The sequence below is a fragment of the Pristiophorus japonicus genome, chromosome 17 (assembly GCF_044704955.1).
Source record: "Pristiophorus japonicus isolate sPriJap1 chromosome 17, sPriJap1.hap1, whole genome shotgun sequence".
In the NCBI taxonomy this organism is placed as follows: domain Eukaryota; kingdom Metazoa; phylum Chordata; class Chondrichthyes; family Pristiophoridae; genus Pristiophorus; species Pristiophorus japonicus.
Genome location: NC_091993.1, coordinates 67,220,688 through 67,243,014, shown reverse-complemented (window position 1 = coordinate 67,243,014; position 22,327 = coordinate 67,220,688). Strand labels below are relative to the sequence as shown.

General features: G+C 43.7%; 1 protein-coding gene across 2 annotated transcripts in view; it reads left to right on the top strand.

Moving 5' to 3' along the window:
• Positions 1-22,327, top strand: part of LOC139228202 (synaptonemal complex protein 1-like) — a 237,763-nt gene that overhangs the window by 188,892 nt on the left and 26,544 nt on the right. For both annotated transcript variants that reach the window (XM_070859387.1, XM_070859386.1), the window contains 2 exons: positions 14,857-14,965; positions 20,453-20,547. In XM_070859387.1, the coding sequence (XP_070715488.1) occupies positions 14,857-14,965; positions 20,453-20,547 (204 nt within the window). The remainder of the gene's footprint in view (positions 1-14,856; positions 14,966-20,452; positions 20,548-22,327) is intronic.

The window sequence follows — 22,327 nt, the reverse complement described above, 5'->3', positions numbered from 1 at the left end:
TGAGTCTCTGCCATCTGTTGTCCATAGATAGAATGTGCTCATGTGAATGGCCGAAGAGAGAAAGTGGACTCCTCAGAGAAAGCTGCAGTCTCTAACGGTGTACCATCAGCAGAACCATACGCACCCAGCACTAGCGCAGATTCGCACATGTCGGTGGGTCTGGTGAGATGTAGAATAGTGGTATCTCACATATCACAAGTGAGAAAGAGCAGATGGTAGAGAGAGGAATTAGTTGCTCCATGCAGATGGCCATCCTTTCCATGGAAGAGCACATCATCGCCATTTTCGACATGTTGCTGCTCGTGTTAGAGATGGACTCCTCCATTCTCTCTACAGTCACGCACATCGCGGCTGGATAAGCTGCCAGAACCTTGCAAATTTGTTGCTGTTCCTCAAAGATCAACCTCTTTGTCGACAGCCCCTGAGGTTCAATATCTGCATCTTCATTCTCCAGCAAGGACTCTGCCTCCACTGCTATCCATGCCTTCTCCAATGTGGACCATGGAGTGGCAGTCCAGGGTCTGTTCTTTGAGGTTGTCAAGGGCTTGAGATCTGGAGAGCCACTCCAGTTTTCAACCTCTCCTAGATATTGTGGACTTTCTTTGTCTGTAATCATAAATGTTGACTGTTTTCTGGCACAGCCATGCAATTGACTACTGTGCTTCCCAAAACAAGAATGTGAGAATATGCAAACAGGTATTGGAGGAATGTATCATGGTGCTCCCTCCATCAGTGAGCTTTGCATGGAAGATAAAAACCATGTAATGCATGCCTTGTGCTAGTATTAACGAGAATAAAGAGGAGTGTAAAAATAAGGAAGCATCCCATGTGAGTATGAAGCCAGTTGAGCTGAGTGTATGTACATGACATACCATTGCAGAACCTTGTTCAGCAGTCACTTATTTCGGTAAACTTCAAGGTGTTGAATTTCTTCCTCTGCTGGTAGGATAATCTCTTTATTCAAGAAACACAATTCACCTGCTCAGTCAATTCTCAAGCAGCCCTGACTGCAGCTCATCGAGGAGGCCTATAAAAGGCCCAACAGTCGACGGAGGCGGGAGTTTGTCGAGGAGGCCTATAAAAGGCCCAGCAGTCGGCGGAGGTGGGAGTTTGGGCAGTCGGAGCAGCGGGAGTTCATCAAAGAGGCCTATAAAAGACCCAACAGTTGGCGGAGGCGGGAGTTCGGGCAATTGGAGCAGTGGGAGTTCGTCGAGGAGGCCAGCCGGTGCAGGTGCACAAGGTAAACAAAGAAGTAGAAAGAAATCGAAAGGTGACATCACAGCCAAGGTGGTAAGTGATTGGCTGATGATTGGTGACTAGTTTTTCTTTTTCTTTTCCTTTATCAGTAGGTAACCTTTATCATTGTTGTTGCCAAATTAAGTTAATCTAGGGGTTAAGTCATGGCAGGAGAGCTCGGACATGTGTCATGCTTCTGTGCTATGTGGGAACTCAGGGACACTTCTGTCCCTGACGACTACATGTGCGGGATGTATATCCTGCTGCAGCTCCTGACAGAACGCATTGCGGCACTGGAGCAGCGGGTGGATTCATTCTGGAGCATCCGCGATGCTGAGGATGCTGTGAATAGCACGTTTAGTGAGTTGGTCATACCGCAGGTAAAGGTTACACAGACAGATAGGGGATGGGTGACCAACAGAAAGAACAGTGGAAGGAAGGTAGTGCAGAGGTCCCCTGCGGTCATCCCCCTGCAAAACAGATACACCGTTTTGGGTACTGCTGGGGGAGGATGACTCATCAGGGGAGGGCAGCAGCAGCCGAGTCCATGGCACCATGGGTGGCTCTGCTGCACAGGAAGGCTGGAAAAAGAGTGGGAGAGCTATAGTGGTAGGGGATTCTATTGTAAGGGGAATAGATAGACGTTTCCGTGGCTTCAATCGAGACTCCAGGATGGTATGTTCCCTCCCTGGTGCAAGGGTCAAGGATGTCTTGGAGCGGATGCAGGACATTTTGGAGGGGGAGGGTGAACAGCCAGTTGCCGTGGTGCATATAGGTACCAACGATATAGGTAAAAAACGGGATGAGGTCCTACAAGGTAAATTTAGGGAGCTAGGAGTTAAATTAAAAAGTAGGACCTCAAAGGTAGTAATCTCAGGATTGCTACCAATGCCACGTGCTAGTCAGAGTAGGAATCGCAGGATAGCTCAGATGAATACGTTGCTTGAGTAGCGGTGCAGAAGGGAGGGATTCAAATTCCTGGGACATTGGAACCGATTCTGGGGGAGGTGGGACTAGTACAAACCGGACGGTCTGCACCTGGGCAGGACTGGAACCAATGTCCTTGGGGGAGTGTTTGCTAGTGCTGTTGGGGAGGGGTTAAACTAATATGGCAGGGGTTGGGAACCTTTGCAGGGAAACAGAGGGAAGTAGAATGGGGGCAGAAGTAAAAGATAGAAAGAAGAAAAGTAAAAGTGGAGGGCAGAGAAACCCAAGGCAAAAACCAAAAGGGCCACATTACAGCAAAATTTTAAAGGGGCAAAGTGTGTTAAAAAGACAAGCCTGAAGGCTCTGTGCCTCAATGCGAGGAGTATTCGTAATAAGGTGGACAAATTAACTGCACAGGCAGCAATTAATGAACATGATATAATTGGCATCACGGAGACATGGCTCCAGGGTGACCAAGGCTGGGAACTCAACATCCAGGGGTATTCAACATTCATGAAGGATAGACAGAAAGGAAAAGGAAGTGGGATCGCGTTGCTGGTTAAAGAGGAAATTAACGGAATAGTAAGGAAGGACATTAGCTTGAATGATGTGGAATCTGTATGGGTGGAGTTGCGGAATACTAAAGGGCAGAAAACGCTAGTGGGAGTTGTGTACAGACCACCAAACAGTAGTAGTGAGGTTGGGGACAACATCAAACAAGAAATTAGGGATGCGTGCAATAAAGGTACAGCAGTTATCATGGGCAACTTTAATCTACATATAGATTGGGCTAACCAAACTGGTAGCAATATGGTGGAGGAGGATTTCCTGGAGTGTATTAGGGATGGTTTTCCAGATCAATATGTCGAGGAACCAACTAGGGAGCTGGCCATCCTAGACTGGGTGATGTGTAATGAGAAATGACTAATTAGCAATCTTGTTGTGCGAGGCCCCTTGGGGAAGACTGACCATAATATGGTAGAATTCTTTATTAAAATGGCGAGTGACACAGTTAATTCAGAAACTAGGGTCCTGAACTTAGGGAAAGGTAACTTCGATAGTATGAGACGTGATTTGGCTAGAATAGACTGGCGAATGATACTTAAAGGGTTGAAGGTGGATGGGCAATGGTAAACATTTAAAGATCACATGGATGAACTTCAACAATTGTACATCCCTGTCTGGAGTAAAAATAAAATGGGGAAGGTGGCTCAACCGTGGCTAACAAGGGAAATTAAGGATAGTGTTAAATCCAAGGAAGAGGCATATAAATTGGCCAGAAAAAGCAGCAAACCTGAGGACTGGGAGAAATTTAGAATTCAGCAGAGGAGGACATAAGAGCATAAGAATTAGGAACAGGAGTAGGCCATCTAGCCCCTCGAGCTTGCCCCGCCATTCAACAAGATCATGGCTGATCTGGCCGTGGACTCAGCTCCACTTACCCGCCTGCTCCCCATAACCCTTAATTCCCTTATTAGTTAAAAATCTATCTATCTGTGACTTGAATACATTCAATGAGCTAGCCTCAACTGCTTCCTTGGGCAGAGAATTCCACAGATTCACAACCCTTTGGGAGAAGAAATTCCTTCTCAACTCGGTTTTAAATTGGCTCCCCCGTATTTTGAGGCTGTGCCCCCTAGTTCTAGTCTCCCCGACCAGTGGAAACAACCTCTCTGCCTCTATCTTGTCTATCCCTTTCATTATTTTAAATGTTTCTATAAGATCACCCCTCATCCTTCTGAACTCCAACGAGTAAAGACCCAGTCTACTCAATCTATCATCATAAGGTAACCCCCTCATCTCCGGACTCAACCTAGTGAATCGTCTCTGTACCCCCTCCAAAGCCACTATATCCTTCCTTAAGTAAGGCGACCAAAACTGCACGCAGTACTCCAGGTGCGGCCTCACCAATACCCTATACAGTTGCAGAAGGACCTCCCTGCTTTTGTACTCCATCCCTCTCGCAATGAGGGCCAACATTCCATTCGCCTTCCTGATTACCTGCTGCACCTGCAAACTAACTTTTTGGGATTCATGCACAAGGACCCCCAGTCCCTCTGCACCGCAGCATGTTGTAATTTCTCCCCATTCAAATAGTATTCCCTTTTTTTGTTTTTTTTTCCCGAGGTGGATGACCTCACACTGGGTTTAATTAGGATAAAGGGTTTAATTAGGAGGGGGAAATAGAGTATGAGAGGAAGCTTGCCGGGAACATAAAAACTGACTGCAAAAGCTTCTATAGATATGTGAAGAGAAAAAGATTAGTGAAGACAAACGTTGGTCCCTTGCAGTCAGATTCAGGTGAATTTATGATGGGGAACAAAGAAATGGCAGACCAGTTGAACATATACTTTTGTTCTGTCTTTATGAAGGAAGACACAAATAACCTTCCGGAAAATACTAGGGGACCGAGGGTCTAGTGAGAAGGAGGAACTGAAGAAAATCCTTTATAGGTGGGAAATTGTGTTAGGGAAGTTGATGGGATTGAAGGCCGATAAATTCCCGGGGCCTGATAGTCTGCATCCCAGAGTACTTAAGGAAGTGGCCCTAGAAATAGTGGATGCATTGGTGATCATTTTCCAACAGCCTATCGATTCTGGATCAGTTCCTATGGACTGGAGGGTAGCTAATGTAACACCACTTTTTAAAAAAGGAGGGAGAAAGCAAACAGGTAATTATAGACTGGTTAGCCTGACATCAGTAGTGGGGAAAATGTTGGAATCAATTATTAAAGATGAAATAGCAGTGCATTTGGAAAGCAGTGACAGGATCAGTCCAAGTCAGCATTGATTTATGAAAGGGAAATCATGCTTGACAAATCTTCTGTAATTTTTTGAGGATTTAAATAGTAGAGTGGACAAGGGAGAACCAGTGGATGTGGTGTGTTTGGACTTTCAAAAGGCTTTTGACTAGGTCACACACAAGAAATTGGTGTGCAAAATTAAAGCACAAGATATTGGGGGTAATGTACTGACATGGATAGAGAACTGGTTGGCAGACAGGAAGCAGAGAGTCGGGAAAAACGGGTCCTTTTCAAAATGGCAGGCAGTGACTAATGGGTGCCGCAGGGCTCAGTGCTGGGCCCCCAGCTATTTACAATATAGATTAATGATTTAGATGAAGGAATTGAGTGTAATATCTCCAAGTTTGCAGATGAAACTAAGCTGGGTGGCAGTGTGAACTGTGAGGAGGATGCTAAGAGGCTGCGGGGTGAACTGGACAGGTTAGGTGAGTGGGCAAATGCATGGCAGATGCAGTATAATGTGGATAAATATGAGGTTGTCCACTTTGGGGGCCAAAACACGAAGACAGAATATTATCTGAATGGCGGCAGATTAGGAAAAGGGGAGGTGCAACGAGACCTTGGTGTCATGGTACATCAGTCATTGAAAGTTGGCATGCAGGTACAGCAGGCTGTGAAGAAGGCAAATGGTATGCTGGCCTTCATGGCTAGCGGATTTGAGTTTCGGAGCAGAGAAGTCTTACTGCAGTTGTACAAGGCCTTGGTGAGGCCTCACCTGGAATAGTGTGTTCAGTTTTGGTCTCCTAATCTGAGGAAGGATGTTAGTTCTCTTAATTTTCAATGAAAGGCGAACTCAGGTTGTAGTTTTAACATAACTTTTATTATGGCAGCAGCAACAAGCTTCTGGCTGATTGCCAGTTCCTTTGCCTTACTGAGAACACATGGCCAAAATGGTTGTTCATATACCTGATCAGTTTACAGAAAAGAACGCGCCTTCTTTGACCTTATTGGCTCAATTGATATTCTGTTAACCTTTAATTGGCTTGCTACCAAAGGTCCTAAAATGTCAAGTTGATTGATGATTTAATGCAACATACTCCCACTCACGTAGCAGCTCTCACTGGGGGTCTGTGAATTCTCGCAGACTGTCTGTATGCAGCCTGTTTGAATTCTCTATCAATCCCCCCTTTGATTCTTTTACAAACTGAATCATAAAACATCAGGTATCACTGGTTAAACATTCTCAAAATAATTTCATACATGTTAATAGAGTTGCCTTCTAAAATTTGTTGATGTGTTTCGCCACATGTCTGGACTAGTAGCTTCCACACAAATTTACACCAACCCGAATTCCATCGTGGCCGCAATGGAAGTCTGGTTTTAGTCGGTTAATTAACCTTATTCCAATTTATCCAAATCAATATCTTAATTCAACCAGCAAACAACCTTCCCTTAAGCATAACATACCCCTGTGCCACGTACAGACGGTCTGCTGGGACCTGCGGGATAGCAGCTACAGCAGCCTGGTTGCAACAACATTTAATCAACATAAACAAACAATATAAAAGTAAAATAATTACAACGAATAGAATTAAACCTTCCACCAATGAAGTTCCTATTGAACCTAGCCATTCAGTAATTCCGCTCCACAAATTGAATGATGGGGGTTGCTTAAGTTTTTCTACCTCCTTTTGGATATGCTCCGCTAAGTGGGCAATTTCTTCGGAGCTATCTGGGATATATGTGCAACACTCAGTTTCGAGTAGGGTGCAAGTACCTCCCTTTTCAGCCAGCATGTAGTCAAGGGCCAGTCTATTCTGTAGGGCTACTGTGCGGATTGCTACCATTTCTGCATTGATTTTAACTAGGGCCTCTGAGGTGGGCAAATACATGGCAGATGCATTATAATGTGGATAACTATGAGGTTATCCACTTTGGGGGCCAAAACACTAAGGCAGAATATTATCTGAATGGCAGCAGATTAGGAAAAGGGGAGGTGCAACGAGACCTTGGTGTCATGGTACATCAGTCATTGAAAGTTGGCATGCAGGTACAGCAGGCTGTGAAGAAGGCAAATGGCATGCTGGCCTTCATAGCTAGCGGATTTGAGTATAGGAGCAGGGAGGTCTTACTGCAGTTGTACAGGGCCTTGGTGAGGCCTCACCTGGAATATTGTGTTCAGATTTGGTCTCCTAATCTGAGGAAGGATGTTAGATCTCTTAATTTTCAATGAAATGCGAACTCCGGTTGTAGTTTTAACATAACTTTTATTATGGCAGCAGCAACAAGCTTCTGACTGATTGCCAGTTCCTTTGTCTTACTGAGAACACATGGCCAAAATGGCTGTTCATATACCTGATCAGTTTACAGAAAAGAACGCGCCTTCTTTGACCTTATTGGCTCAATTGATATTCTGTTCCACAACGGATGCCATGTTAATGGATTCCCTTGCCAGTCGAGCAGTCCCATACCTGGGGATCAAAATGGCAAAGAACCTCTCTGTTTCTGTGATAGCTCTCTTAGGATGGTGTAAATGTTCCGACAGTGATTTTATATGATATATATATGACACAATGTAGGCTAAATAGCAGGATCCCGTCCAATTCTGGGGCAACCAAGGGTAGGCCTTGTGGCCACACACCCAATAGGTGACATTATGGGCAATGAATGTTAGCTGTTTCTTTGTCAGCAACACTCCCGGGCCTGTCCAGGCTTTTCCATCTGTTTTATTCAAAATCCCCGTTACGTTAAAAACTCCCACATCAGCCCAGTTTGGACGGTTCCGTGGCTTGATTATATTATAATTCCGGGAGCAGTTCCTATACCCCATATTTTGGCCTCCTTTGATGTTTCTAATCAGACCGACCAATTCCCCCGGTCTTCCTATTCCCATTGTATTAGTGATAAGAAATAAATGGGGGCTATTTCGAATTATTGTACCAGGGTTGGTATCCCCCTTCAAAGGTAGTCAGATTGTAACCTGCTGACTTCCATTTACGTGCCCAGTTTTCCGTATCCTGAAACGCATTTCCTGTTTTGTTTTGATTAATTATCCACTCAGCCATTTCCGAGATATTCAAGGGAACTGGCCTCAAGGGAATCCCTCCCTTTGAGTGAATAGGAATATGCGCACACACCCTAGAAATGTTACCTTGTTTGGCATAAATGTATGACATATATAAAAAGATATTTACATGTAATTCCCTTGCTACTCTACTATTTCCCTTTGGCGCAGAGGGTCAGCTAGTAAGAAGTAGGCCTATGCCTAGAATACCTACAGTCAGTAATACAGTAAATTTATACATTTTGGCAAAAAGTAATTGTCCTTATTAGATTTCAGCTTCAGTTACCGGTGCTCATTTAACGTGTGAAGCGTGGATCCAGGCTTTCTTTCCTTGGACTTTAACAGCTGCCTAGGTGGTCAATAACACTTGATAAGGTCCCTCCCACTTGGCACCCAAAGGTTCTTTATGCAACTTTTTCACGTAGACCCAGACTCCCGGGATTATGTCTTGTCCTCCTTCGGGTGGATTACCCCAAGCTGCCGATACCTGTCGGGAAACAGAACTAATAGCATTGGTTAGGTTCTGACAGTATGATAACAAAGTGTCACTCATTAAGTGAACATCAGCTTTCCGTAAATCAATAGTTCCTGGTAGCGACATGGGTCTTCCTGTTATAATTTCAAATGGGCTTAGTCCTGTAGTTCTGTTTGGGGTTGCCCTAATGCTACATAGCACTATTGGTAGTGCCTGGCGCCATGGTGTTCCTTCTTGGTGATATTTGGCAAGCCGTTGTTTCAGAGTTCGATTCATTCGCTCTACTTGTCCTGATGATTGTGGATGATAAGGACAGTGTAAATCCCACGTAATGTTCAGTAACTTACAGACTTCTTGGCAGACAGCACCTGTGAAGTGTGTTCCCTGATCTGAGTCAATGCTACTCGGGACTCCCCATCGGGGAATGTAATCCTTACACAAGACCTTTGCAGTGTGATTGGCTGTGGCTCTTTTAGTTGGGACAGCTTCTACCCATCTAGAGAATCCCTTGACCATGACAAGAATGTTAGTGTATCCTTGGCATGAAGGAAGAGATATATAATCAACCTGCAGATGCTGGAATAGTACGACAGGGGCAGGGGGCCCCAGTTGGGGCATTACCGTGATGGGTCCAGAATTATTTTTCTGGCAGACCACACCTGCTACCAGCTGGGCATGTTTTTTAAATCCCTGACTCCACCAGCTTTTCTGGAACCGTGCAGTCATCTGTTGTGAAGCCAAGTGTCCCCACAAGTGGATCTGTTGGGCTAAAAAAGTCATAAGCGCTTGTGGTGTGAATGGCTTGTCGGTAACTCTTTGTCTCCAGACACCATCTTCACATAGCTTAATTCCTGCCTCAATCCATGTCCATTTTTCCTCTCGGGAGCATTCGCCTTGCATTGTTTGAAGGTCTCGTGTCAGAGTCCTGAGTGCTTTCAATCTGTACATCTGTGTTGGTTCTTCTGGGGGAAGCGCCCTGTGAGGCGGCATCTTTAGCTGCCTGGTCGGCTAGGGCATTTCCCTGTGCTTCCATGGTATTTTCCTTGGTATGGGCCTTATACTTCAGGATGGACACTTCCTGAGGTAATTGTATGGCCTCTAGTAAGTCTCGGACTTCTTTTCCATTTCGGATAGGTGTACCAGCAGCAGTGAGGAATCCTCTTTTCCGCCATAACAGAGTGAGCGACTCCAAAAGCATAACGCAAATCTGTGTAGACATTAGCTGTCTGTCCTTCTGCTATTCAACATGTTTCTGACAGGGCCCGTAACTCAGCCTGTTGTGTTGACGTTCCTGAGGGTAAACATCCTTTTGCCACTATCTCATATAAGGTTGTAACTGCCCATCCTGCTTTTCTGGTAGCATTGTCAACAAAGGAGGAACCATCTGTAAACAGGATGAGGTCTGGGTTGTGCAGAGCTCCTCTGCTGCTAAGGCTGCTTCACTGTTTCTTTTAAAATCTCCATGCAGTTATGCTCTTCACATTCTCCCCCCTCTTGCTCCCTCGATTCTGACATCGGGAGCATAGTTGCGGGATTAACCGGGCTGGCCCGGACGATATGGAGATTAGGAGCTTCCAAAACTGCTGTCCAGCGGGTCCATCTAGCTGCCGTCACCTGAGACATTCTATTCATAGACATCAAAACGAGTACAGTGTGGGGACACTTGACAATCAGCTTTTGGTTGAGGACTAGACCCGCAGTGGTTATTACCGCTCGACATGTAGCTTCCATGGCCCTTAGGCAACTTCCCCATTCGAGGGCTACCGCAGTTTTGCCGAATAATGGCCAATAGGTCTTTGCCGATCCCCATGTTCTTGTGTCAGTATAGCTGTCATATATCCTTCTTTCTCATGGACAAACAGGGTAAATGGCTTATCACTGTCCAGGATTCCCAGAGCCGGTGCCGAACACAAAGCATTTTTAAAACTCAGGAAGGCCTCTTGCTGTTCCTTAGTGAGGGTGATGGCTTCTTTAGAGGCATGTTTCCCCTTTAAAATATCATTCAATGGCTGAGCAAGCTGTGTGAAGGAGTCAATCCAATTTCTGTTAAAGTTACACAATCCCAAAAAACCTTAGTTCCTGAATAGTGGTGGGCTTTTAGCAGCCCGAATGGCTGCAGTTCTATCCTGGATAAGTTCTCTCTTTCCTTTTGTCCCAGGTATACAACCCCTTCTTGGGATATTTGTGCTTTGTCGATGCTGGCTTTATGTCCTTTCAGCCAAAGGTGGTCCAGCAAAGCTTGTAAATCTTGTTCATGCTCTTCTTCTGTGTTTGACGCTAGCAGGATATCGTCTACATATTGAATGACTGTGGATGTCAGGGGAGATAATTCTTGCAAATAGCTTTGTAAAGCCATGTGGAATACCGTAGGGCTGTTGTGGAAACCCTGCAGTAACTGGGTCCAAGTATACTGTTGTCCTTGGACCGTGAAAGCCAGCCACTGTCGAACCTCCGTGCCAGAGGCACCGACCAAAATCCGTTGGTCATATCTATAACTGAGAAATATTTATGTTCCGGTTTGAAGGCATTAAAAATGGTGGAGGGATCTGCGACCAAAGGAACTTTTTGATCAAAACACTGATTAGCTTTCCTATAATTGACAGTCAAACGCCAAGTCTCATTAGATTTCTGTACCAGCCACATGGGGCTATTGGAGGAGCTATGCGTTTTAACAAGCACCCCTTGTTTCTCCAATTGCTGAATAACCGGTAAGATTCCCGCGATGGAGTTCGACTGATGGGATACTGTTTAGTGCATGGAGGCTTGGTCCCGGTAAATGCCGCAGGCTCCATCTGGAGTAGGCCACAATCATTCTTATCTCTAGCCCATATCGGGTGTTCCTTCAATTCTTCTTTCTTCAAAGTTCTAATTGACCATGTCACCCGACCATCCTCGAAATGCAATGATGAATCCACTTGGATTAGAACGTCCATTCCCAAAAGGGATTGATCTACTGGGCCTATCTAGACCGGCGTGGTTAGTTCATGTGGACCCAGCCCTATAAGTACTGGCGTTGTCCTTTTAATTTCCATTTTATGGCCCCCAACTCCATAGGCTGTACGTGCCCTACCATCCAACGGCAAAAAGTCTCCATATTGTAGGGGTAACCATGTTAATTCCGCCCCTGTGTCGAAAAGACAGTCCACATCCTTATCGCCCACCCTCACAGTTATATATAGCCCATCTCCCCTTTGTTGTATTAGTGCGAGGAGGGGGCCAGGGGGGTTCTAATCGTTTTTTGCTATCCCAAGTAACTCCTTCTGTTGTTGTATTGTCAGTCGCTTAAATGCTTCTATGAGGTCATTATCTTGTGAGAAGCCTGGTTTGTTGGCTGAATTGTATCCCTGGCTGCGTCCTCTTCCCCGGCCGCGACCTTGCTGTTTTGCCCTGCACGTCTTGGCCCAGTGACCTTCTTTCCCACAATAATGACATTTTCCGGGTAATTTTCCTAATAACTGTTTATCGGAATCCTGGGATTTCCATCCCATAGCCTATACAGCTCAGACTTTAGCTCCCATATCCCGATCTAATTGGTTACATCGATCCACCAATGCTGCAAAGGTAGTTCCTCAACCTTCCCAGTCCGGTAACACTTCCTTAAGCATTTTGGATAGTTCTGGCTTTAGACCTTCCATGAAAGCTGCTTTCCAGGGGAAGGGTCCAAACACTTGTTCATCCATTTCCTCATCTGTATTATTCATACCCGAATGTTCTAGCCACGTGCATCTAAACCGCTTGTCATACTCCAGGATCTCCTCTGTTCCTTTCTGTTGGCAGGCTGCAATTTTTCCCCAGTCTGTCTTAGCTAGACTGAAGGCTTGCAGCCAGTGTTTAATCGCCTCCCATCCTGTGTTTAATTCTTGCTCATCCTGCCCTAAAGCTTCTTCTACCTTGTCGTGCAATTTTCTTCCTTGTGTTTTTGGCACCATTATGGTCAAAATTTGCACTCCGTCCCAGGGATGAAGTTGATATATATTTCTTAAGCAGTCCAATTGGTCCCACGTTTTCACTCCCCCTTTCTTTGGATTGGGCAATTCCTTGAACCATTTATCAATTTTCTCTGGGTCTGCCGGATCATGAAATAAGTATTCTGCATATACCCTTTTCCTCGTTTTTTTGGTTCCGCCCTCATCCAAAGTCTCTTCTGATTTGACTACAACTCGTCTTTTTTTAAACGGGGCAAAGAGCACCCTAATTCTTTATCCTCCGACCTTGTATCGTCAGAGGATTCAGAATCCATATCTATTCCTCGGTCGTGTCCTCGGGTTTGGGCTTTTAATTTATCCAAACATGGGTACCCTGGGAATTGACCGATACATTTTCCTTTTTCTATTACTGTCTTTTGACCTAATGATTTTTTCCATTCTTTAATTTCATCTTTAAGATCTTTAACTTCCGCTTCCGACTTTTCAAGTTCAAGTCTTTTCTGTCGCAGCTGTGCACAAACAGCTTGTAATTGGTCCTTTGTACTGGTCAGGTCCCTATCATGTTGGGAACGCGTTATAATTTCACTCCGCTGTCCGATCTGTCCCATAACGGTTAGGGACCATCGGGTTCGCTCTTTATTTTTCATACAGGTCGTTTCTCCCCAGACCCTTTTGATCTTGTCCAAGGACCATTGTCCTTTGGAGGTTCCGTACTTTTGTTCGATCTTAATACAGGTTTTAGATAAATCGAATTGTTGCTCTATGTATTCTTTCAACTGTTGGAGGATTTCATCTATCGAAACCTCAGGTGGTGCCTGCCCACCTTTAACAGTTGTAGGCAATTCTTTGCTCTTATCTCACTCTGCCATAATACTTATTTCTTTACTGGGGTCTCGAGTCATAGGCTTTCCAGCCGATCAGTGGGTCGGTGATTGATTAACTAACACACCGCCAATGTTAGACGTCTATGGGACCTCGAGCCGACTACCAACCGGAGGGTTCGCAAACCGGAGGCTTTCGGAATCGCGTAGAAGGAGAGGTGAATTTAGACTTTTGACCGAGGACTTTTATAAAGAGGAGTCCTTACCTCAGTATGTAGGTCCGATATCCAAAATTCAGTTTCTTCCCTCAGCGATCCTGTTCGTGACGCCAAAATTGTTAGATCTCTTAATTTTCAATGGAATGCGAACTCCGGTTGTAGTTTTAACATAACTTTTATTCTGGCAGCAGCAACAAGCTTCTGGCTGATTGCCAGTTCCTTTGTCTTACTGAGAACACATGGCCAAAATGGCTGTTCATATACCTGATCAATTTACAGAAAAGAACGCGCCTTCCTTGACCTTATTGGCTCAATTGATATTCTGTTAACCTTTAATTGGCTCGCTACCAAAGGCCCTAAAATGTCAAGTTGATTGATGACTTAATGCAACATGCTTCCACTCACGGAGCAGCTCTGACTGGGGGTCTGTGAATTCTCACAGATTGTCTGTATGCAGCCTGTTTGAATTTTCTATCAAAGGATGTTCTTGCTATTGAGCGAGTACAGCGAAGGTTCACCAGACTGATTCCTGGGATGGCAGGACTGACATATGAGGAGCGACTGGATCGACTGGGCTTGTATTCACTGGAGTTTAGAAGGATGAGAGGGGATCTCATAGAAACATATAAAATTCCGACAGGACTGGACAGGTTAGATGCAGGAAGAATGTTCCTGATGTTGGGGAAGTCCAGAACCAGAGGACACAGTCTAAGAATAAGGGATTTAGGACTGAGATGGGGAGAAACTTCTTCACTCAGAGAGTTGTTAACCTGTGGAATTTCCTACCGCAGAGAGTTGTTGATGCCAGTTCATTGGATATATTCAAGAGGGAGTTAGATATGGCCCTTACGGCTAAAGGGATCAAGGCATGGAGAGAAAGCAGGAAAGGTGTACTGAGGTGAATGTTTCTATGTTTTACCTTCCTCAGCATGATCTCCAGGGCTCTCATGGAAAAGTGTACTTCCTTCCCCCGCTCTTGAAATTTGCAGACTTCTGTCCCATCTCACAACTATATTGGACAGAGCAACTGGACAATCTTTAGCCAATGGGAAGTGTAGATGCAGTTTTAATGGAGCTACAGCTGCATATTTGTGCTGCTACCCAGAAATCCCACCCCGGCCCAGCTTCTGTATCCTCAGAATGTGCTGCAAATAAGGGAACCTTGGAAAAGCTGAAAGGTCTCCTCAGGGGATCAGAAATACAAAATGTGCGATGGCAAATGTACTTGCAATGCCAATGCACAAAAAGCAGAATTTCAGCCCCAAAATTCAAGTTTTCCTGCTGGTAGAACCTCGTAGCAACAATATTTAAATTATGTTTCAGTATCGAATGTACGAAATGAGGTATGTTTATTCAAATAAATCTGAAAATGGAGTTAGTGTACTTTTATCTTTTCTTTTAAACTGAAAGGCCCATTCATTATTTTTTTAAATGATCCATTTTAAGGTACAACAGTTGCAACAGCAGTATAAACAAAAAGACAACGAGCTTCACGAAGCATGCATTCACCTGCAAGAGTCCAAACTCAGATGTGATCAGATAGAGGAAGCAACCAGTAAGTGATTTTACCTCTTTCGATCAATGTAAATTTAATTTATGTATTTGGTATGTATTCTGCTTATGTAATGGCGAGCTATAGGAAGCTAAAAAAATTTAATTTTGAAAATCTGCAGAATCTAGACTCCATAATGCAATTATCAGAATTTAACTTTTGACAAGTTGTGACATATATCAATAGAACAGAAAAATAATATAATCTTAACTAAGTGTTACTACTTGATCTGGTTGCTATGTAGTTGTGCTTTGCTTATTCCTTAATCCTGAGCAACTAGATCCACCTTGTAGGAGGTAATATCATGATACAAGCTACCTGTAGTTCAAAAATATTTAAAATATTCCTATGATTTCCTCAGGATTGCTTAAGAAATGTACATGTTGGAGAAGTCACTTTCTGGCCTCCATTAGTTAATTTCTTAAAGGTGTGTAGTATACTTCATTGGCTGTAAAGCGCTTTGAGACGTTTGGTGGTCGTGAAAGGCGCTATATAAATGTAAGTCTTTCTTTTAGTGTTGGTTTTAGCTCGACATTGATCTCCTTACAATTTTGACTATTTGGGGGGAATTGTATTTTGTTTGGTACATTAGTTTATTCTTTTGTTTTTGCATTTTGTATCGTTTTTTGTTTCATTTTTTTTCACATTTTAGAGTTTCAAGGAGTGTAAAGCACTTTTTAAGTACTTTAATATGTTAAGATACCAGCTTGGCTCGGTAGCAGCATTCTCACTTCTGAGATTGAAGGTTGCGAGTTTCTGTCTCATTCCAGGACTGGAGCACGTAATTTACTCTAACACTTTAATGCTGTATTGTCAGAGATGTCATCTTTCAGATGAGATGTTAAACTGAGGTGCCTGTTCAAGTGGTGTAAAAGATCCCATGGCACATCTTAAAGAAAAGCAGGGTGCTCTGCCAGTGTTCTACCCAACATTTATGTTTTAACCAGTACTGAAGAGGACCTCCAAGATATCTTAGATCATTTCTTGGATATTTGTAAGAAGTTTGACTTCACTATCAATCTGAACAAGACGGAAACTATATACCAGCCTGTCCCTGGAAAACATGTTCCACCCAATATTACCACTGAAGTGCACACACACATGCAGTGGATAGGTTCACCTACCCAGGGACAGATTAAAGGGGGGGGGTGCGGGGGGGGGGGCAGATGGGGCAGTTGCCCAGGGCTCAAGCCTAGAGTGCGGCCCATACAGGGTCAGATTATGGGCAAGGGTAAACAGTATTGACATAAGTGACTTGGCAAAGACGGAGCGAAGCTGTAAGGGCTCAGGTTCATGTTATTCTCAACTTGATGTAAACAGACTCTAGATGCCCTTTTTCTAGAGATGAAATCTACACACAAGTCAGGTCGAAAAAAAGGAATGAGCACCAGCTACACGAGGAGCAAAAGGGATGAGAAGTAGCTAAACTGCTTAAACTAGATCGTTTTTTTCCAACTAAAAACTCAAGATCATGAAGATAAAGGCCAAGATGACTTCAACAACGAAACCACTAGTGGCACCGGACCCGGCGTTGGCCGAGTTGGAGCTCCAAGTCCAAAAAGTTGAAGAAGATGAAAACCAACTGCCGCATACTGAGCTGAAAGAGACGCAACTTACAGGTGACATTGGGCTGTGGGGAGACAATATCTCAGAAGACATGCAAAGCCATTGGATTGCAAAAGGTAGTGAGGACTGCCAAAACTGTGATAAATACTTCCAAAGCTCCGGCATGATTCATGCCAAGGAAGGATGTTGCCGATACTGCTCGAAGTCCTTCTTCACCCGTGTGCACCCGCTGACAGGGCAGCATGTGGAATGAACCTGGCTCTGTTATTCACCTTCAAACGGTAGAGTATACTGCTTTGCTTGCAAGGTCACAGCACGAACAAGTAGCCACTTTACTCATGGGTTTAATGACTGGAAGCATGGAGATGAGAGGATTTCACCTCACGAAAACAACCACCAGCATAGAGAAGCCATAGTAGTAATGTGCACTAGACAAGCAGGCATTGGTTGTGTGGATGGTCACATTTTCTTCCAGTTTGAAAATGAACGGCAGTACTGGTGCAAGGTGCTAGAGCGGGCTGTCTGTGTGATAACATTTCTCTGTGAACGAGGTCTTTCATTGCAAGGCAGAGACAAAATCGTTGGGTCTCCAAGTAATGGTAATTATCTGGGTGTGTTGGAAGTTCTCGCAAATTACGATGCATTTCTTGCCAAACACATCAAGCGGTTTGCCAACAAAGGCAAGGGGCATACTTCATACTTGTCTTCCATCACTTGTGAAGAACTGATTAGATTGATAGGGGGCAAAGTATTTGAGATGATTATCCAGGAATTGAAATCAGCGAAATTCTATTCAATATCTGTTGATTCAATGCCAGATGTCACACACTCAGATCAGCTGACATTTGTCATCTGCTATGTTCCACCGACTGGTCCTAAGGAAATTTTCCTAAAGTTCTTGCCGATAATCAGTCATACTGGACAAGAAATAACAGAAATAATACTGGCCTTTCTGGATGAGAATGAGATCGACATACAAAATTGTCACGGACAATCTTATGATAATGTTTCAAATATGAATGGGAAATACATTGGTGTCTAAACTATCATCAAAGAGCAATGCCCATATGCAACATTTATACCATGTGCAGCGCACTCACTCAACCTTGTGGGGAAAAACAGTGCCGAATGCAGCCCAGTGATCATCAGATTTTTCTCTCTGCATCGACGTATTACTGGCGACTGCTTTATCAAAAACTAAAGCCTTTAGGGCTGTCTGTCGTCAAACAGCTTTCTGTTACTCGATGATTAGCAAGGTATGAAGCAGTGTCAACCCTGCTCAAAGTTACATTCCCATATGCGAAGTGTTGGAATTCCTGGCAACTGACGTGGAACAGAAAGTTGAATGCCGAAATGAAGCTCAGTTGATCATTGACAAACTGGGCGAACTGGATTCAGCTATTCTCATTGTTAGTTGGAATACAATTTGAAGTACTTTTACCTGACCAATCCCTCGCTTCAAGAGACCGGCTTGAATCTGAATGTCATGGTGTCCTTACTCAAGTCCCTTATCGATTTTGTCAAGACCCAGCGGACAGAGTTTGAGGACTTCGAAGACCTAGTGATTAAACTGTGTGGCCACAACGTGTACAATTCAGCTCAGAGACGCGTCCGGGTACGCAACCGCCATTATGATGATGGTGATGCTGAAAACACTGTGCTGTCACCCAAGGAGAAATTCAAAACTGAAGTGTTCCTTGTCATCATTGATCAACTAATCAGTACCTTGAAACACCATCTTGAAGCATACAAGGAAATCGACTGTAAGTTTGGATTCCTGTCCAAGCTAGCCGCTCTCTCAACTCATAAGATCAAGCAAGCCGCAACAAATCTTGCCTGCTCCTATCCCAAAGATCTGGAACCTATGATTGAAAGTGAATTCATCCAGTTTTCTAGCTTGGAGGCATCCTCAATAGAGCTTCAAACCTCAATTTGTGTCAAACAAACCAAGTCAGCAGAGCTGAGAATGTACCAATTCCTCCATACACAAACCCTCATCCAAACCTTTTCTAATAGCTCTTCGGATATATCTGTCGATGATGGTATCAAATTGCAGTGGTGAGCGGTCCTTCTCAAAACTAAAATGCGTCAAGGATGAGATCAGGAAACGAATGGGACAAGATCAACTTAATAGTCTTTCAATCAAGAGCATCGAGAGTGAAGTTCTGAGAGGACTTGACTTCTCGAAAATCATTGACGAGTTTAGCTGACAAAAATTTAGGAAAAGACCAATGTAATGTTATACTTGTAGTTGCCTCTGTGAAGCAAATGGAATGCAAATGACAAATGATGGTCTTCCAAAAGAATTGCGCTGTCTTGTTCTAAATTGTTGTCATTGTCGATTTAGTTTCAAATCGACAACGGATTTTTAAAATTAAAGCGTTGTTGTTTAATGTTTATACAAGGTTCATCAAGGTATTGGTTTGATTGTTTGGAAACATAATAAAATATTAAATGAGTGTCATTACAGTATTAATGAGAACATAACCTGAGATGTAGACCTGACCTGACCTTGACCTGATGCATACTCAGTATAGTGCCCTTTGTATAGCTCACTAGTGTCATTTACTGCAGGATGTGAATGTACGGGCCGGGGACATGGTCGGGGTACTGCCCGGGGCCCGAGACACCCTTAATCCATCTCTGTGCCTACCTAGAAAGCACCATTTCACATGATGCACCAGTAGATGCTTAGCTGAGGAAACATAAACATTGGCATAAACTACAGTCATCTAAGAAAGTGAAAAAGAGCTGATCCTGAACAACACCTAACTCAGATTTTTTTATTTAATACTTTAGTGCAGGGATGCTCAACTGGGGGTCCATGAGAAGTTTTCAAGGGGTCCGCCAAGGGGTCCAGGAATAAAAAAATATCAGATTTAAAACAAGAATAAACAAGAAAAATACACCGTCACATAAAAGTGGGATTGAGCTGAGCAAACCGAGGCTCCGGCCCCGTCTTGGACCTCTGTTTCCCCCCTCCCGAACATCTTTGTGGGGACAGCGGCAGCTACCACTGAGCCCAGACCCCCGATCGCTGAGAAGGGACAGAGACGGCGATCACTGAGCGCAGATCTCACGGCTCAAGCTCTTCGTCCTCCGCCCACATGTATGTCGGTTCCGTTTCAGATTTGATTTCTTTTGTCCTATTTTTGTTATTCGTGCGGTCACAATTGTCATTCAAATGAAGAAGGGCCAAAGAATAGGCAGCAGCTGCAAGGACGAAAGGAGCTACTGGGGTCAAACAGCTGTCTTCGAGAAAGAAGAAGAGCAAATGCCAACATTAAGGATTGACACTTTTTACCAGCCAAACAGAAACAGTTTGCAAACACATTTAAGTATTCTGCGCTGTCTAATTCCCCTCCCCCCAATTTTCTCTCCTGTTGTTTTCAAAGTGTTGACTCACCCTTACAGTTATAAGATTCAAAAGTAGTTGAGCTGTGCATAATCTTAAAGAGATAGGCCAGGTCAGCACTTAAACATTGCAATCATGGCCAGCTTACTTCTGAGTTCTACCACAACTAATCTGCTTACAATTTAACTAATAGCTTTTCTTTTCTTAAAACAAAATGGATTTTGCTTGAGTACTTAATTTGAATCAGTCACCCTCGCAGAGAAAACCAATACTGAGCGTATTATCATTTACATTAATGCTGCATGGCTTGACTGACAGAAAAGGAGTCAAAGATTATAAAGTACATTTAGTTGTAATTTTATTTATTTTATCTGCAAAGATTTTATACTCATTGTTGAGTAACAAGAACTATAAGAATAATGGTGATTTCAACTAAAGTTTTGGAATCGACAATATAAAACGATTCAAGAAATATTCAGTACTTTCATTATGAAAAAACTCAAAGTTATAAACTGACATTTTATGTTATCATAGTTTTTACTACTATTCAATTTATTAATTATTAAAAGGGCATCTCAATGAAAATCTTCAAGAGTCACATGCCAAAGAACAACATTTGTCTACAGAACTCGAGATTACAGAGGACTTACTGAAGAAAAGAGAGGTATGATTTGTTATTAACAAAGCATTGCTTTAAATGAAGAGCTGGGATTAAAAACTAAACATAGGTAATTGATATTTCCAAACCTGAAACCTTAATTAAATAAAATACATTAAGAGATGGCAGGGCAGGCGATGTATTGCAACTGCAGCATGTGGGAGCTGGTGGACACAAGTGTGATCCGCGGCGACCACATCTGCAGTAAGTGATGGCGGCTTGAGGAACGTCGGCTCGGAGTTGATGAGCTGGAGCCCGAGCTTCAGACACTGCGACGCATCAGGGAGGGGGAGAGTTACTTGGAAACTGTGTTCCAGCAGAGAGTCACTTAGGTTAAACAATTCACATTTGGTTCATGGTCAGGGACTGGAGGGTGTGACTACGAGTAAGGCAGGTATGGGGACGCAGGATATAGTAATGGAGGAGCCTCAGCCCTTGCAGGTATGAGATTCTTATTCCTTGTGTGGATGAGAGCAGGGACTGCAGGGAGGATGAGCAAACTGACCACAGCACTGTGATACAAGGGGTCATTCAAGTTGGGGAGTAAAAAGAAATAATGTAATGGTCGGAGACAGAATAGTTAGGGGGATAGATACTGTTCTCTGCAGCCGAGAGCGTGAGTCCCGAAGGCTGTGTTGCCTGCCCGGTGCCAGGGTTAAGGACATCTCCTCTGGGGAGAGGAACTTGGAGTGGGAGGGGAAAGATACAGTTTCCACATAGGTACTAACGACATAGGTAGGACAAAGAAAGAGGTTCTGCTGAGGGAGTATGAGCAGCCAGGAGCTAAATTAAAAAGCAGAACCACAAAGGTAATAACCTCTAGATTACTACCTGAGCCACGAGCAAATTTGCATAGTGTAAATAAGATCAGAGAGATGAAAGCGTGGCTCAAAGATTGGTGTGGGAGAAATGGGTTTCAATTCATGGGGCACTACTAGCAGCAGTACTGGGATAAGAGGGAGCTGTTCCGTCGGACGGGCTTCAGTTGAACCAGGCTGGGACCAGTGTCCTGGTGAATCGAATAACTAGGACTGTGGCTAGGACTTCAAACTAAATTGTGGGGGGAAGGGATCAGGTGAGCAGAAATTTAAAAAGATAAAAAGAAAGGAGAAGGCAATAGTGCAGGGTTGCGATAGGGGTACTGATAACCAGAGTGTGACAGGAAGGGACAGAGTGTATAATCATAAGAGTGCATCAGAAAGTGGGGTCAGAGTAGGGAAAAATGGTAAAAAGACAAAATTAAAAGCTCTTTATCTGAATGCTCGCAGAATTTGTAACAAGATAGATGAGTTGATGGCCCAAATTGAAATGGGTATGATATGATAGCCATTACAGAGACGTCATTGCAAGGTGACCAAGGCTGGGAACTGGATATTCAGGGGTATTTGACATTTTGGAAGGATAGGCAGAAAGGAAAAGGAGGTGGGATAGCTCTGTTAATAAAGGATGAGATCAGTGATGTAATGAGAAATGACATTGGCTCAGAAGATCAAGATGTAGAATCAGTTTGGATGGAGATAAGAAATAATAAGGGAAAGAAGTCACTGGTGGAGGTAGTCTATAGGCTCCCTAACAGTAGCTACACTGTAGGACAGAGCATAAATCAAGAAATAATGGAGGCTTCTAAGAGAGGAATGGCAATAATCACGGGTGATTTTAATCTTCATATTGATTGGACAAATTGTTCTAAGGAAGAGTTAATAGAGTGTATTCAAGATGATTTCTTAGAACAATAAACCAGGGAGCAGACTATTTTAGATCTGGTAATGTGCAATGAGACTGGATT